This window comes from Haliotis asinina, chromosome 4 (assembly GCF_037392515.1).
Source record: "Haliotis asinina isolate JCU_RB_2024 chromosome 4, JCU_Hal_asi_v2, whole genome shotgun sequence".
Classification (NCBI taxonomy): domain Eukaryota; kingdom Metazoa; phylum Mollusca; class Gastropoda; order Lepetellida; family Haliotidae; genus Haliotis; species Haliotis asinina.
In genome coordinates this window covers 48,810,492-48,828,395 of record NC_090283.1, presented here as the reverse complement: position 1 = coordinate 48,828,395, position 17,904 = coordinate 48,810,492, and the positions used below count along the sequence as shown (strand labels likewise).

At 38.7% G+C, this 17,904-nt stretch overlaps 1 protein-coding gene across 1 annotated transcript in view; it reads right to left on the bottom strand.

Annotated features, from left to right (window-relative positions):
• Positions 1-1,709, bottom strand: part of LOC137282548 (ankyrin repeat domain-containing protein 29-like) — a 55,871-nt gene extending 54,162 nt beyond the window's left edge. The window contains exon 1 of the mRNA XM_067814314.1: positions 1,606-1,709. Coding sequence (XP_067670415.1) covers positions 1,606-1,612 — 7 coding nt within the window. The 5' untranslated portion in view covers positions 1,613-1,709. The remainder of the gene's footprint in view (positions 1-1,605) is intronic.
• Between the last annotated feature and the right edge of the window lie 16,195 nt (positions 1,710-17,904).

Below are 17,904 nucleotides of genomic sequence, written 5' to 3'. Positions count from 1 at the left end.
TACTGTATTGTCCGAATAGTGATATTAGTTTTAAACTTTCCACACTAGTTTTAATCTCATTTGTGATATTCTAGTTGTTTTACTGTCCTTCGCTGACAGGTTTTTATACAATACATGTATTTCATTTCAGTATTAAATGTTCTCGTCACGATATGGCTGAGACCTTGCCGATGTGACGTTAAATACTAACTCACTCACTCACAATGGCCGATCGTGCTGCCACGGCGGCACTCAACAAATCTGTGACACCACTTCTCATACCCTATTCTGATTATAAGGCTGTCATAAGATCATATATCCGTGATCTAATGCAAAAGAAGTGGGACACCCAAGTAGGTATCAATAAATTACATGGAATAAAGCCCTATATCGGTTATACCCACTTGGGTTGTCAGTCCAGATTTGAAGAGGTTGTTATACGACGATGTCGCATTGGCCATACGCGATATACTCACGAACACTTGTTAAAAGGTGAGGATCCTCCGTTTTGTATCCCTTGTGATGAGAGAATCACTGTTAAGCATATCCTGCTTGATTGTGTTGATTTTGCCATCACAAGGGATAAATATTTCAATGAGAAAACTGTAAAGGATCTTTTTTATAACGTTAATCATCATTTAATACTTGAATTTTTAAAGGAAATAGAATTGCTACATAAATTCTGAATATGTTTTGTACATAGATAATATATCTTTTATGCATGGTATTGTAAATTAGCAGCTGCGATCGTTAGTGGCTGTGCCCTCGAGGGAGGTTGAAGTAGCGTAAAATTATTGTCCTCCCAAGAGGGTACGTAAGTCCCAAAAACTTTCAAAGTCGGTTTTGCTCAACCATACTTTTTAGTCGTAGTGTGTTTGTTGTTTTAAATCCTGGCTAAATCGTCCTATCATCGCCAGTGTCTGAAGCGCTGGTGTAAATCCAGCCAGGGTCCATGCAGGTAGCAAAGGTACTGTAAGTCCCCATGGACCCTGGCATGGTGATCTACCTTCAGCTGCTGGTGATGTGTATAGCCCGTGTTTTATCTTGTCTTGTCCAAATAGTTCTATCAGTTTTACCGTTCCACACTAGTTTTATCCGTAGCTGTGATATTCTAGTTGTTTTTTACTGTCCTTTGACGACATTTTTTTTATAGTATGCACATTTCCCATTTCAATTTCCAATCTGTTCTCGTCACGATATGGCTGAAATATTGCCGATGTGACGTTAAATATTAACTCACTCACTCACTCTAAAATTAAGTCTCCTCAGGGTTTTAACATGAACATTCCTATGAAGGATGTGGTACTGTTATCGACAGCGCACTGCCACTATCACCTTGATACATGTATGGAAATCCACGTATCCCGAGAAAGCAATTCGGCTGACCTTGAAACTACTGTATCTGTACACGAAACAAACACTTCAGTTGGAAGTGAAATGTGAAATACCCAAACGAACGATTCTTGAGAGGGCTTGGGTCAGAGAGAATGAGATGAGAATGAGAGCGTGAGAGAATGAGTGTGTCATGAGAGAGAGAGACAGACAGAGAGAGAGAGAGAGACAGACACAGACAGAGAGATTTAAACAGTTACTGAAAGTTTAAGTTTGGCGTTACAATGCAGTTACCTGTCATATCACAACTGCACAGAGGGATCCTCCATTGGTATAATCCATTATCAGTGATCACTATTTATAGCCACACCTGTCAGTAACAGGTTCGCAGTTGTTATGAATTACAAAACGTTTTCGCGTTTATATATGAGCCGTGCACAATGCAGGCCAGTGTTCGGGTTCCCTCCCTATAACAGCATAGAATCACGCATATACACCAAATTTCTTTTTGAAAGGACAAAATGTAAACATATTGCTATCGTCTTCCACTACACAACAATACACATTTACATAAATATACAGATGAATATACGTGTAGGTGTATAGATGCATATGTGCGTATAGATCGATCGATAGATAGATAGATTTACTCTATAACTGGAGATACATATGCATGATTTACCAGGTGTATGCGTGTGTGCACAAAGTACAGCTGTATGATAGATACATAATACAAAAACACTTGAAGATACGTATACATTAAGGGTAAGAGGATGTGAATCAAGTAATATGTAATCCATTCATGAACAAATTTACTTTTTTTATATACATTGAATCTACAGATCAGTATCAAGATCTATAATGTAATCATATAACACACCACTAAGAAGAAAACTAATCAATGCATCATCAAAATCATCAACAACCCCTTTGTCGTCGTCACCACCATCATTCCAAACACTTACAAAGCTTGTACCATTCAAAAATCAACATGAGAGCTAATTAGTCGTTCTTCACGCTTACCGTCCGTTTCGGAGCGACAGTTCAAAACTGACAGTGAAAAAGCAATCAGCAAAACTTCACTTTCATAACAGTGAGTGAGTGAGTGAGTGAGGTAATATGTAACGTCACATCGGCAATATTTCAGCCATATCGTGACGAGAACATTCAACAATGAAAACGACTATTGTGTATATTATAAAACGAAGGAGAGTAAAACAACTAGAATATCACAATTAGCATTAAAACTAGTTTGGAAAGTTAAAACTGATATCGTTATATGGGCAATGCAGTATAAAAAGAGGCTATAGATCGCCAACAACAGAAGCTAGATCACCACACTAGGGACCATGGGGACTTACAGTACCTTTGCTACCTGCATGGGCCCTAGTTGGATTTATACCATCCCCTCAGCCGCTGGCGATTGTAAGAAATTTTAGCGAAAATTAAATAACACAAAAACTACGCTTAAAAATCCTGGAAACTATAAATTTACTTTTTGAAAATTTTTGGACTTACGTACCCTCTCAGGAGGACAATAATTTTATAATACTTCAACCCCCTTTGAGGGTACAGCCACTACTGATCAATGTTCCTAATCTATACTACCAGCCAGTAAAATACAACTATCTACAAAACATATCAATTATAATTCGACAGGGAAATCAATTTCTTTTAAAAATCCAATAAGTAAATGAGTTTTGACTGTGTCAAAAAGATCCGAAAGTGTTTACACATTGAAATATTTATCCCTTATGATGGAGAATTCAACACAGTCAATCAGGACATGCTTGGCTGTGGTTCTCTCATCACAAGGGATGCAAAATGGAGGATCTTCACCTTTCAACAGGTATGGATGTGTATACTTTGTATGATCAATACGACATCGTCGTAGTATGACTTAAGTGGGTATAACCAATGTACGGTCTTATTTCATGTAATTTATTGATACCCACTTGGGTGTCCCACTTCTTTTCCATCAGATCTCGGATATAAGATCTAATAGTAGTTTTATAATCTGAGTATGGAATAACAATTGGATTCACAGATTTGTTGAGTGCTGCCTTAGCAGCAAGGTCAGCCAGTGCATTCCCTGAAATACCTACGTGGCCAGGTAATCAACAAATGACGATGTCGTATTGGCCAGTAGCAAGATTAATATACAATTCAATAATATCAATTCAATTAAAAGTGGATGTTTACATGATAAATTTTATATCGCCTGAAGACAAGAAAGAGAGTCTGAATAGATTATATACTGTTTAGGTCTAGGGTGTCTTTGAATATATTTAAGAGCTGTTAATATGGCGTTAGCTTCTGCTGTAAAAATAGAACTATTATCTGGTAATCTAGATGATATTGTTCTGGATCCAATGACAGTGGCACAAACGACTGCGCCACCGTCCTTGGACCCATCTGTAAATAAGGATTTATAATTGTCATATTTATGTTTTTATTGATTATATTCTTGTTTTATACTGCTATTCATTCGTTGCTGATTTTTTAAAAAGTAGTTAATGTTAGGTCAACTTGTGGCCTAACCAACTGCCAAGGAGGAGAAGAAAGAAGACGGGAGGGAGCTAGGATTTCCAGCTCAATGCCGGCGGAAGAAACAAAGGGTTTAATTCTATGCCCTAGAGGTGAAACAAGAGAAGACTTTTTGTCGTTATACAGGGTATAGATTCATTAGAGTATAATTTAGTAACGTACTGTAAGGATAATTTTATACGACGTTGTGTAAGAGATTGTTCATCGGCCTCAATGTAAAGACTGTAATAGGTGAACAAATGGGACAAATTGTTATGGATAACAACTTCTTTATTGCGTGATTGCGACGTTTTGGTACAATCACGCAATGAAGAAGTTACATAACAATTTGTCCTATTTGTACACCTCAACTTCTAAAATGCCACTCAAACAAGTTGTCAATAGGCGAAGTTCTGAAAGACCCAAGACAAAGTCTGAAGCCCTGATGGTGGACAGAATCAAGAAGTTTAAGGTTGCTTTTGCAGGCTCCACCATATACGATGGAGCCATAATCGAGTTTTGAACGGACGAGTGATCGATATAGATGTAAGAGGGTAGTTTGGTCCCCTCCCCACTTTGAGTTGGAAACAACTTGCAACAGATCTAGTGCCTTCAGGCATTTTGCTTTAAGGTATTTAATGTTTGGTGAGAAGGTTAAATGAGAATCGAAAATTAAACCCAAGAACTTGGCCTCCTTTACAACTTTGATGGGAGTGCCAGCTAAAGATAGTTCAGGGGCCTTATGCAGCTTATATTTTCTACAAAAATGTATACAATTAGTTTCGGATTTCGAAAATTTAAAACCGTTTTCAAGACACTATTTATTTATTTTGTTTAAACATAACTGCAATTGCCGTTCAATAGTATGCATATTTTTACCAGGACAGGAGATATTAAAATCACCCATCAAAAAGTGATCCACTCGGACTTGAAATTGCCTGTCTTTTAAAAACTCTGATATAAAAAGAGGCAAACGGCCTCTCAACCCCAAATCATGTAAACCCTTCAAAATGCCATGCTTCCAGGTCGTTTCATAAACTTTCTCGAGATCAAAGAAAATCGATACAGCATGCTGTATATTGACTATAGCATTTTAACGAAGGATTCCAAACGTACCAAATGATCAATGGTACTACGATTTTTCCTGAAACCACACTGAATATTAGTGATCAGGTTATTGGTTTCAAAATACCAAGTTGTTTCAAGATATCTGTTGTTCACTATACGTTCCATGGTTTTACAGACACAGCTAGTGAGAGATGTCGGTCTGTAATTCGACGGATCAGTATCATGCCGGCCAGGTTTTGGTATTGGGACTACAATGGCATTACGCCAAGAAGGAGGAAATTCCCAGACGTCCATATTTGGTCTAATATATCTAAAAGTGCCATAAGACATGGTTCAGGCAAGTGTTTCAATAGCTGGTAATGTATGTTGTCATCACCCGCTGCAGTTTCATGAGCTTGCTCAAGAGCTGTCTATAACAGTTTCTCGTGTAATGAAAACACTTCATTATAATCTTCACTGTTATTTGAATCAAAATTAAGTTTTGCTTTTTCCTGCTGTTTCTGATACCTCTGAAACTCAGGAACATAATTTGCTGATGATGAGTTTTTGGCAAGAGTTTCGCCAATTTTATTGGCAATTGTAGATATGTCAGTTATTAAATTATCACCGTCTTTAAGATGGTGAAAAGCCGATTTTAAACCTTTGCCTTTGATTCTCTGAATCATGTTCTACACCTTAGACATAGGCGTGCGTGAATTTATTTTGGAAATATAGTTTCTCCAAGATTGAGGCACCCGTGGTGAGCCACCTCCTCGTGGTGGGTGCTAGATAACGCCCAGAGCTCGCCGACACCCCCGTTGTGGACCCGGGGGGATATTTGGTCATCCGGGTATCCTTGGTGTTGCAAGCTGGATATCCGCTTGTTTTTAGCATTGTCCTTGTGATACTCCGTGGTGGGTGGGAGCTCGGATGATGAAATTTCAACCATAAATAAGGCTTATGATATCCCTACACGAAAAAACAAACGTCCTCTTGAAAATGATGTTGATGATGATGACCTTCGACTGTCCAGATCAATTGAGTTTTGGCCACGCTTTCTTGTGATTGAATCTGTTGATTAAACACTTCTAAAATTGAACCCGTTCGCAGTTGCCAAAGGTATTCAAGGTATTGCCGGGGAAATTAAGAACATTAAACGGTTAAGTTCAGGTGCACTGCAGGTTGAGTGCGGGAAACGGCAGCAGTCAGTCAATTTGATGAGCATAGAATCGTTTGTTGGAATTCCGGTTACTGTATCTGCTCACAAGACGTTAATCACGAGCAAAGGGATCATCAGAGACCATGATCGGTTGTTTTCTGACATGACAGAACTTGACATCATGACTGAAATGAAAGATCAAGGTGTGCTCGACGTCAAACGCTTTTGAATCCGTAAAAACAATCAAAATGTTCCAACCAATACTCATCTCTTCTCCTTTTCATCTCCGACAGCTCCAAAATCATTGAAGGCTGGTTACTGCAACATCAAGGTTGACGTGTACATTCCGAACCAGCTCAGATGTTTTAAATGTCACAAGTACGGCCATGGTGTAAATACTTGTACATTGTCCGTTGTGTGTGCTCACTGTGTTGAGAAGACACACACAACAGAAGATTGCACTAGTATTTTAAAAAATGCACCAACTCCTCAGGCGACCATTCCTCATTTTCTAAACAATGTCCTGTTTGGAAAGAACAAATGGAAATAAACAAAATCAAATTCACTCAAAATATCACTTTTTCAGAAGCTCTGATCTTCCAGAGAGTTATGCTGCAGTAGCAAAAACAACATTGGAGTCACGCTCTATAATAACAAAATCATCTACAGGCTGCCAAACTACCTTGACTTGGATCAACTGCGATTCTCCACAGCTTTTATCCCCTACTATATCATCTCAGACTGAGGAATCACTTCCTAGTACCTCAAAGTCTTCTTCTGATCACAAATCATCATCTCAGTCACACTCAAAGTCTCAGTCGACAGCTGATAGTCAGCAAACGGTAAAAAGTAAACCGAAGCCTAAGCCTGATGCTTCAAAACAACAAAGTAGCAGAGCTCCTAAAGGGTCACAGAACAAAATTCAATTGTTCCATAAATATGGGTCTCTTGAAGACATGGACGTTTCTGAAAACGTCCATTCTAGGACACATAGCTTGTCGCCCTCCAAAAGAGTGCGGGGTAGATCCCCAATAAATCCCCCCAAAAGATAGTTTATTCCAATAATATTTTACAGTGGAACTGCAGAGGATTGAGGACTAATTTACATGAATTACACTATTAGTCCAAGATTTTACACCTTCAGCCATATGTCTCCAAGATACATATTTAAAACAAACAGATACATTTGACCTTCGTCATTTTAATGCATATCATTCTTTTTCACCTTCGGATGATAGAGCCACTGGTGGGTCATCCGTCCTAGTAAGACAAAACGTTATTCAAAGCCCTGTTTCACTTAATACTAATATGCAGGCTGTTGCTGTGAGAATTACTTTACATGTAGCGTTTACGCTATGCTCACTCTATATTTCGCCGTCTTCGACGTTTCCAAAAACTGATTTTCAAGCTATATATGACCAACTCCCGAAGCCCTGTATTATAATGGGAGATTTAAAAGTGCACAACCCACTAACTACAAACGCTAAAGGTAAATTGTTCTGACAATGATTTATGTATTTATAATGATGGTTCCAGCACATATTTACACCCTGGTACAGGGACTTATTCTGCTCTTGATTTGTGTTTGACAAATTCAGAACTACTAAATGAATTCGAATGGTCAGTCCACGATGACCTCTGTGGAAGTGACCATTTTCCAACTGTATTAAAATCTGTAACTCCATCCGATGTTCCTCCATCATCAAGACGAAAATTTAAAAAGGCTAAATGGGCTTTATATGAAAAACTGTGTGCTGAAAAACTTAAACCTGAACGTTTTATTGACGTTCCCGATGCTATTAAATGTTTTTCTGATAAACTGAATTGCATAGCTGATGAGTGTATACCAAAGTCCTCTGTAGTTCCACACATAAAAAACCATGGTTCAACGATGAGTGCAAACAAGCTAGGAAGGCAAGGAAAAAAGCAGAACATTATTTCCGTCGCCATCCCATGGTGCATAATTTAAATAAATTTTAAATTTTAAATGCTAAAGCACGGCGTACTTTTAAACACAATAAACGCCAATCTTGGCATAATTATGTATCCAAAATAAATTCTCGGACACCCATGTCCGAGGTATGGAACATGATCCAGAAAATCAAAGGTAAAGGTACTAAATCTACTGTCCATCATCTTAAAAATGGATATCAATTGCTTACTGATAAATCACATATTGCTAATAAACTAGGTGAAACCCTTGCTAAACATTCTTCCTCTTCAAATTATGTACCAAACTTCCAGCAATATCAAAAACAAGAAGAAAAGAAAACTATTAATTTCAATTCTGATAATGGGGAAGATTATAAAGAAACGTTTTCTATTCATGAACTCCATAGTGCTCTTGATCAAGCTCATGACACTGCTACAGGAGCTGATAACATACATTATCAACTCCTGAAGCACTTACCAGAATCCTGCCTAGAAACTCTTCTAAATATTTTTGATGATATTTGGACATCGGGTCACCTTCCTCCCTCATCGCGTGATGCCATAGTAGTACCAATACCTAAACCTGGGCGTGATCATACTGATCCTTCCAATTATCGTCCGATTTCATTAACTAGCTGTGTTTGCAAGACCATGGAACGCATGATAAATAATCGACTTGTTTGGTACTTGGAAACCAATAACCTGATAACAGATATACAATGTGGTTTCCGTAAAAAAACAGAAGTACTATCTATCATCTAGTGCGTTTGGAATCTTTTGTTAAGAGTGCCATAATTAATAAGCAACATGCAGTGTGAATCTTTTTTGATTTAGAAAAAGCGTATGACACGACATGGAAACATGGGATTTTGAAAGATTTACATGACTTTGGATTACGAGGCCGTTTGCCGCAATTTATATCCAACTTTTTAAATGACAGGCAATTTCAAGTTAGAGTGGGTTCAACACTGTCTGATCATTACAGTCAGGATCAGGGTGTCCCACAAGGGAGTATTTTCTCTGTCACATTATTTAGTATTAAAATCAACAGTTTATCAAAGGTTTTAAATGATTCAATTGATGGATCACTTTTTGTGGATGATGTTAATATTTCTTGCCATGGGAAAAATATGCATACCATTGAACGGCAACTGCAGTTATGTTTAAACAAAATAGATAAATGGTGTCTTGAAAACGGCTTTTAATTTTCTAAATCCAAAACTAGTTGCATACATTTTTGTCGTAAATACAAACCACAAAAGGACCCTGAACTGTTCTTAAATGGCACTCCCATCAAAGTAGTCAAGGCGGCCAGGTTCTTAGGTCTGATTTTCGACTCGCATTTAACTTTTCTTCCGCATATCAAATTCCTAAAAACTAAATGCCTGAAGGCACTTGATTTATTGAAAGTGGTGTCTAGTTCAAAGTGGGGAGGTGATCAGACTACCCTCCTACACCTATACAGATCACTTGTCCGTTCGACGTGGAGTCTGCAAAGGCAACCTAAAACCTTTAGATTCTGTCCACCACCACGGTCTAAGACTTTGTCTTGGGTCTGTCAGAACTTCACCGGTTGACAGCCTACATGTCGAGGCTCATGAGCTATCTCTTGAACAACGCCGTATAAAATTATCTTTACAGTATATCACAAAACTATGTTCCAGTAAGTCAAACCCTGCATATGGATTTGTATGATAAGAAATCTTCTCCTGTTCCTCCTCTTGGGTTCAGGAGCCATTTGTTATTGTTGCCAGCATTGATCTGGGAAGTATATCTCCTTCCCGTCTTCTTTCCTTTCCTCATTGGCAATTGGTTAGGCCACAAGTCGATTTAACCATAATTCCAGAAACACATGAACTACAATATAAACAAGAATATAGTCGGTTGAAGAGTGAATATAGCAATTACAAATCCCTATTTACAGACGGGTCTAAGGACGGTGGCGCAGTTGCTTGTGCCACTGTCATTGGATCCAGAACAATATCCTCTCGAATTCCAGAAAACAGCTCTATTTTTACTGCAGAAGCAAACGCCATATTAACAGCTCTTAAATATATCCAAAGACACACTAAACATAAACAGTATATAATCTATTCAGACTCTCTTTCTTGTCTTCAGGCGATATAAAATTTGTCTTGTAAACATCCACTTTTAATAGAAATTATTGAACTGTATAATAATCTTGCTACTGGCCAATAGGACATCGTCTTCTGTTGGTTACCCAGCCACGTAGGCATTTCTGGTAACACAATGGTCGATCTTGCTGCCAAGGCAGCACTCAACAAATCTGTGACACCACTTCTTATTCCATACTCGGCACCCATGAAGAGCCACCTCCTCGTGGTGGGTGCTGGGTAACGCTAAGTGCGTATGAGGTCTGGATCACTTCTCATTGAATGTGCCAAAAGACAACAAGCTACCAACTTGCTGTCTGTTGATTCCTTAGCTGGTCTCTCTGGTCACTTAATTCAAGCAAAGGCATTGTAAAGGACCGTGATCACCTCCTAGATGATATGTCGGAGCTTGACATAGTTTGTGAGTTAAAAGCTCAAGGTGTGACAAATGTGAAACGTTTCACTAGGCGCCAAAATTCAGACGTACTTAACACAAACACGGGACGGGATCCTGGTGGTTGAGGGCAATTGGGCTATTAACTACGTTCCATTTGCCCAACACACCACTTCGGCCCTTACTTCACCTAGACGGGTGGTTGAACTGGCCCGGTTCAACCAATCGGCTGGTCATGCCAAGCCCTGTGCATAGATTTTATATGATTGCACAACCCTTTTACTTGGACTTTTTGAAAATATGGTCTTGGCACCCTTATTCATAGGAAAAATTTCACTTCGTGATACGTTTTTCATAAGCTTTGCCTAGACTCTTATGCCCAGAAGGCGGTGGCTCATGGGCCAATCTGGTGGAATGATTATACTTTTAATTTTTCTGCTGGAGTATATCATCCGGGTATCCTTGGTGCTGCACGCTGGAGATCCGCTTGTTTATAGCATTGTCCTTGTGATACTCCGTGGTGGGTGGGGAGCTCGGATGATGAAACAATTATAAACTCACTATGGCTTACCAGACTCCCTCGAAAAAGACCAAACGTCAACTTGATAATGACAATGAAGAGAATGAATCCACTGTAACAGAAAGTTGGCCACGTTTCGTTGTTCTTGACACTGTTGACAAGACTCCACTGAAGTTGAACCCTTTTATTATTTCTAAGGGTATATATGGCATTGCAGGCGACGTTAAGAACATCAAACGCTTGCGTTCGGGATCTCTACTGATAGAATGCAATCGAAAACAGCAGGCCTCCAACCTATTGTCAATGCAAACATTGGCTGGCATTCCTGTCTCAGTCACAGCCCATAGAACCTTGAACACCTGCAAAGGCATCATAAGAGATAGAGACCGTTTGTTAGCTGACATGTCAGAACTGGACATTGCGTCTGAAATGAAAGATCAAGGTGTGACATATGTTAAACGATTTACTACCCGGAAAAACAATGAACTGATATCCACAAACACATATCTTTTTTCATTCTCATCTCCAAGTCTCCCTCAGTCTGTTAAAGTGGGTTATTGTAACATCGCAGTTGCAGTATACATCCCAAATCCACTGAGGTGTTTTCGATGCCAAAAATATGGTCATGGAGTTAATACCTGTACACAGCCAGTGACATGTGCTCATTGTAGTGAAACGTCTCATGTAACGGAAGACTGCACTAGCACTGTCAAAAAATGCACAAATTGTTCAGGCACTCATTCATCTTTTTCCAAAGAATGTAAAATATGGCAAAAGCAAATGGAAATAAACAAAGTGAAATTCACTCAAAATGTTAGCTTTGCAGATGCTAGAAAGATTGTGGAATCAACACTATCTAATACGACTTATGCATCGGTCATCAGATTACCTTCTGACACCATGACTAAAAAAGTATCCACTTCATCAAGTGTGACTCAAACAGACCTGACTTGGGTTAAAACTGATAATCCGAAACTTTTCACGCCTGAACAAACTACTCAGACTTCAGAAACAAATGTGAACGCCCGTGTGCCATCTACAGTTCAGGGTGAAGAACAGAGATTGTCACAATCTACAGGACATACTCGATCTGAAACAAACTCAAAGTCTAAAAATACTGTCAAAACGAGAACAGGTAATGGGAAAAAGACTGACAGACCACCCAAGGGTTCAGAAAATCGTATACAATTATTCAATAAATATGGTTCACTCGAAGACATGGATGAGTCAGAAAACATCCACCACAGGGCACATAGCTTGTCGCCCTCCAGGAAAGTGAGGGGTAGATCCCCAATCAACCCACCTAAAAGATAATGTCTTCCAAACATATAGTACAATGGAACTGTAGCGGATTGAAGACTAATTATAATGAGTTACATCTGTTAGTCCAAGATCTGGCACCATCATCATTTTGTCTGCAGGAAACCCATCTGAAACAGACAGATACATTTAATTTACGTCAGTACGATGCATATCATTATTTCTCACCTTCGGGTGATAGGGCCTCTGGTGGATCTTCAATCCTTGTTAAGCAGAATGTTATCCACAGCCATGTACCACTTACAACTAATCTTCAAGCCGTTGCAGTGAGACTTACACTTCATGTTGTACTTACATTATGCTCACTGTATATTCCGCCTTCTTCAACACTTCACGTAACTGATCTCCAAGCTCTCTATGATCAACTTCCGAAACCATGCATTATAATGGGTGATCTTAATGGTCACAATCCACTCTGGGGTGGTACAAATACTAACACTAAAGGCAAAATACTGGAAGATTTTATCTCAAATAATGACCTGTGCATTTTTAATGATGATTCAAGCACTTATCTACATCCTGCAACGGGCGCTTACTCTTCTCTAGATTTGTCTCTAGCAGACTCTAATCTACTCAATGAATTTGATTGGTCCGTTCACAAGGATCTCTGTGGAAGTGATCATTTTCCAACGATATTATCTGCATCTTCTCCGACTGATTCTTCATCTTATACAAGATGGAATTTTTCCAAGGCCGATTGGTCCTCATTTCAAACCCAGTGCACATCTCAACTAAGACCCGAATGTTTCAGTGATATTGCTGATCCTATTCAGGTATTTTCTGACGTTTTAAATGTAATTGCTGATGAGTGCATACCAAGATCCTCTACAACTCCACATGTACGAAAGCCATGGTTTACGACAGACTGTAAAAGTGCTAGAAAAGCAAGGAAAAAGGCAGAGAAATATTTCCGCCATCACCCAACTGTCCATAACTTAAACAGATTTAAAATACTGAATGCAAAGGCTCGTCGTACCTTTAAACAAAGTAAGCGACAATCTTGGAGAAACTATATCTCCAAAATTAATTCACGCACGCCAATGTCCAAAGTATGGAACATGGTTCAAAGAATTAAAGGCAAAGGTTCAAAATCTGCCGTTCACCATCTCAAAGATGGTGATAATCTAATTACTGACAAATGTCAAATTGCAAATAAAATTGGCGAAACTCTTGCCAAACATTCTTCATCAGCAAATTACGTCCCTGAGTTTCAGAGATACCAGAAACAACAGGAGAAGATAAAACTTAACTTTGAATCAGATAATGGTGAAGACTATAATGAAGTGTTTTCATTACATGAGCTATATACTGCTCTTGAGCAAGCTCATGACACAGCAGCGGGTGATGACAATATTCATTATCAGCTGCTGAAACACTTGCCTGAACCATGTCTGGTGACACTTTTGGATATATTTGATAAAATATGGACATCTGGAAACTTTCCTCCTTCATGGCGTAATGCCATTGTGGTCCCAATACCCAAACCTGGTAAGGATCCTACTGATCCTTCCAAATACAGACCGATATCTTTAACCAGCTGTGTCTGTAAAACCATGGAGCGAATAGTAAATAACAGATTGATTTGGTATCTGGAAACCAATAACCTCATTACAAACATTCAATGTGGTTTTCGGAAGAATAGAAGTACTATTGATCATCTGGTACGTTTAGAATCCTTCGTTAAAAATGCTATAGTCAATAAACAACATGCTGTGTCGATTTTCTTTGATCTCGAGAAAGCTTATGACACGACATGGAAGCATGGTATTTTGAAGGATTTACATGACTTTGGGTTGAGAGGCCGTTTGCCTCTTTTTATATCACAGCTTTTAAAAGACAGACAATTTCAAGTCCGAGTGGGTTCTACCCTGTCTGATCATTACAATCAGGATCAGGGTGTCCCTCAAGGCAGTATTTTGTCTGTCACTTTATTTAGCATTAAGATCAACAGTTTATCCAAGGTTTTAAACGATTCGATAGACGGATCACTCTTTGTGGATGATTTTAATATTTCTTGTCGTGGTAAAAATATGCGTACCATTGAACGGCAACTACAGTTGTGTTTAAATAAAATAAATAAATGGTGTCTTGAAAACGGCTTTAAATTTTCTAAATCAAAAACTAATTGTATACATTTTTGTAGAAAATATAAGCCGCATAAGGACCCAGAAATATCTCTAAATGGCACCCCTATCAAAGTTGTAAAGGAGGCCAAGTTCCTGGGTTTAATTTTCGACTCTCATTTAACATTCTTACCGCATATTAAATCCCTTAAAGCTAAATGCCTGAAGGCACTAGATTTGTTTAAAGTTGTTTCAAATTCAAAGTGGGGAGGGGATCAAGCTACCCTCCTTCACTTATACAGATCATTAGTACGGTCTAAACTTGATTATGGCTCCATCGTATATGGTGGAGCCTGTAAAAGCAACCTGAAACTTCTTGATTCTATCCACCACCAAGGTCTAAAACTTTGTCTTGGGTCCTTTAGAACCTCACCTGTTGACAGTCTCTACGTTGAGGCTGACGAACCTTCTCTTACACAACGCCGTATTAAATTATCCTTACAATATATTACTAAATTACACTCTAATCAATCTAACCCTGCATATAACTGTGTGTTCAATCCACTGTATGAGGATTTGTACGACAAGAAGTTTTCTCTTGTTCCACCTCTTGGGCTCAGAATTAAACCCTTTCTTTCTTCAGCCGGCATTGAGCTGGAAAATATAGCTCCCTCCCGTCTTCTTTCTTCTCCTCCTTGGCAGATGGTTAGGTCACAAGTTGACCTAACATTAACTACCTTTAGAAAATCAGAAACGAATGAATTACAGTATAAACAAGAATATAATCAATTGAAACATAAATATAGCAATTATAAACCCTTATTTACAGATGGGTCCAAGGACGGTGGAGCCGTGGCTTGTGCCATTGTCATTGGATCCAGAACAATATCTTTTAGATTACCAAATAATAGCTCTATTTTTACAGCAGAAGCTAACGCCATAGTAACGGCTCTCAAATACATACAAAAACACCCTAAACATAAACACTATATAATCTATTCCGACTCTCAGGCGATTAAAAATATTTCTTGTAAACATCCCCTTTTAATAGAAATTATTGAACTGTACAATAATCTTGCTACAGGCCAGTGCGACATCGTCCTTTGTTGGTTACCTAGTCACGTTGGCATTTCTGGTAACACAATGGCCGATCTTGCTGCCAAGGCAGCACTCAACAAATTTGTGACACCACTTCTTATTCCATACTCTGATTATAAAGCTGCAATAAGATCTTACATCCGTGATCTGATGCAGAAGAAGTATAAATAAATTACATGAAATAAAACCTTACATCGGTTATACTTACTTGGGTTGTCAGTCCAGATTTGAGGAGGTCATTATGCGACGATGTCGCATTGGCCATACGAGGTATACTCACGACTGTCTATTGAAAGGTGAAGATCCTCCGTTTTGTATCCCTTGTGATGAAAGAATCACAGTCAAGCATGTCCTGCTTGACTGTGTTGAATATTCCATCACAAGGGATAAATATTTTAATTCACAAACTTTGAAGGATCTTTTTAAATATGTTAGCTCTCATTTAATTATTTCATTTTTAAAAGAATTAGATTTGTTGAATGAATTGTAAATAGATAAATATTTTATGCTTGGAAGTTTGAATTAGTAACTTAGAGTGTTAGTGGCTGTATCCTCGAGGGGGGTTAAAGCACTGTAAAATTATTGTCCTCCTGAGAGGGTACGTAAATCCCAAAACATTTCAAGTCAAATTTGAACTTCCTGTTTTTTAGTCGTAGTATTTCTGTCATTTTAATTTGTGGCTAATCTTGCATACAATCACCAGCAGCTGAGAGGATGATGTAAATCCAGCTAGGGACCATGCAGGTAGCAGAAGTACTGTAAGTCCCCATGGCCCCTAGTATGGTGATCTACCTTCAGTTGTTGGTGATCCATATAGCCTGTTTTTATATTGTATTGTCTGAATAGGGATATTAGTTTTAACTTTTCACGCTAGTTTTATTTCTTATTGTGATATTCTAGTTGTTTTACTGTCCGACGTCGACAGATTTTTCTCATATACATAGATTCCTTTTACAAGAATGCTCTCGTCACGATATGGCTGCAATACTGCCGATGTGACGTTAAATATTAACTCACTCACTTAACTCACACTAAAAGACCAGCATTGATAACATCTTCTATCGGCTGCCAAACAGATTTGACGTGGATACATTCCATTAATCCAGAACCCTCCTGCATGTCCGATTCATGCACACAACCTACTGTTCAGCCTTCTTCAGCTGTACAGATTCCTGTATCGTCTCCTGCTTCTGTAACCCCAAATCAACAAACAGGGGTACAGAAAGACTCAGCACCAAATTCACATTCCAAGAAAGGAAAAAATGCTTTATCCAGATATAAAAGTGACTCATCTCGAAACAATGAAACGAGTAGAGCATCAAAAGGTTCTGATGATCCCATCAAACTTTACAATAAATTTGGATCATTTGAAGGGATGGATGTTTCAGAGAGCATCCCTCAGGGAACAACAAGTTTGTCGCCTAAACGTAATGGGCGAGCGAGATCTCCAATTAATCCGCCTAAGAGATGAAAAGTTCTCAGCCCTTGATTCAGTGGAATTGCAGAGGATTAAAGAGTAACTTAGACGAAATACAGTTACTCATACAAGATCTTAAACCGTCAGCATTATGTCTCCAAGAGACGTATCTAAAAAATACAGATAACTTTAATTTGAGACAATATAGTGATTACCATTCTTTTTCTCCTGTGGGAGATAAAGCTACCGGAGGCGCTTCTATTTTGGTTAATGAGAGCGTCATTCATAGCCCTGTCACTCTAAATACAAATTTACAAAGTGTTGCTGTTCGTCTTACTCTGCACATGGCACTGACATTGTGCAGCTTGTATATACCTCCCTCGTCAAATATTCAACATTCAGATCTTCAAAATTTATATGATCAGCTTCCAAAACCATGTCTTATCATGGGCGATCTTAACGGGCACAACCCGCTTTGGGGTAGTGTCACCACAAATACTAAAGGTAAAATCCTAGAGGAATTCAGAGGAATAATTTATGCATTTTCAATGACGATTCAGCTACTTACCTACATCCAGCTACGGGAACGTATTCTTCCCTGGATATATCATTTGCCGACTCAAATGTATGTAATGAATTCGAATGGGGGGTGCATGATGACCTATGTGGGAGTGATCACTTCCCAACTATTCTTAAAGGCATTATCCCTGGGGATGATCCACCCTTATCCAGACGGAACTTCAAGAAGGCTGACTGGTCCTTATATAAAACACTTTGTATTGATCATTTAAAACCTGATGTTTTTGTAAACAGCGAAGATCCTATACAGCTGTTTTCAGATATAATCAATAACATTGCTGACCAAACTATCCCCAAGTCCTCTGCAATTCCACATATTCGCAAACCATGGTTTACTAATGACTGTAAACAGGCCAGAAAGAGTAGGAGGAAAGCGGAAAAGTATTTTCGCCGCCACCCTACAGTACATAATTTAGATAGATAA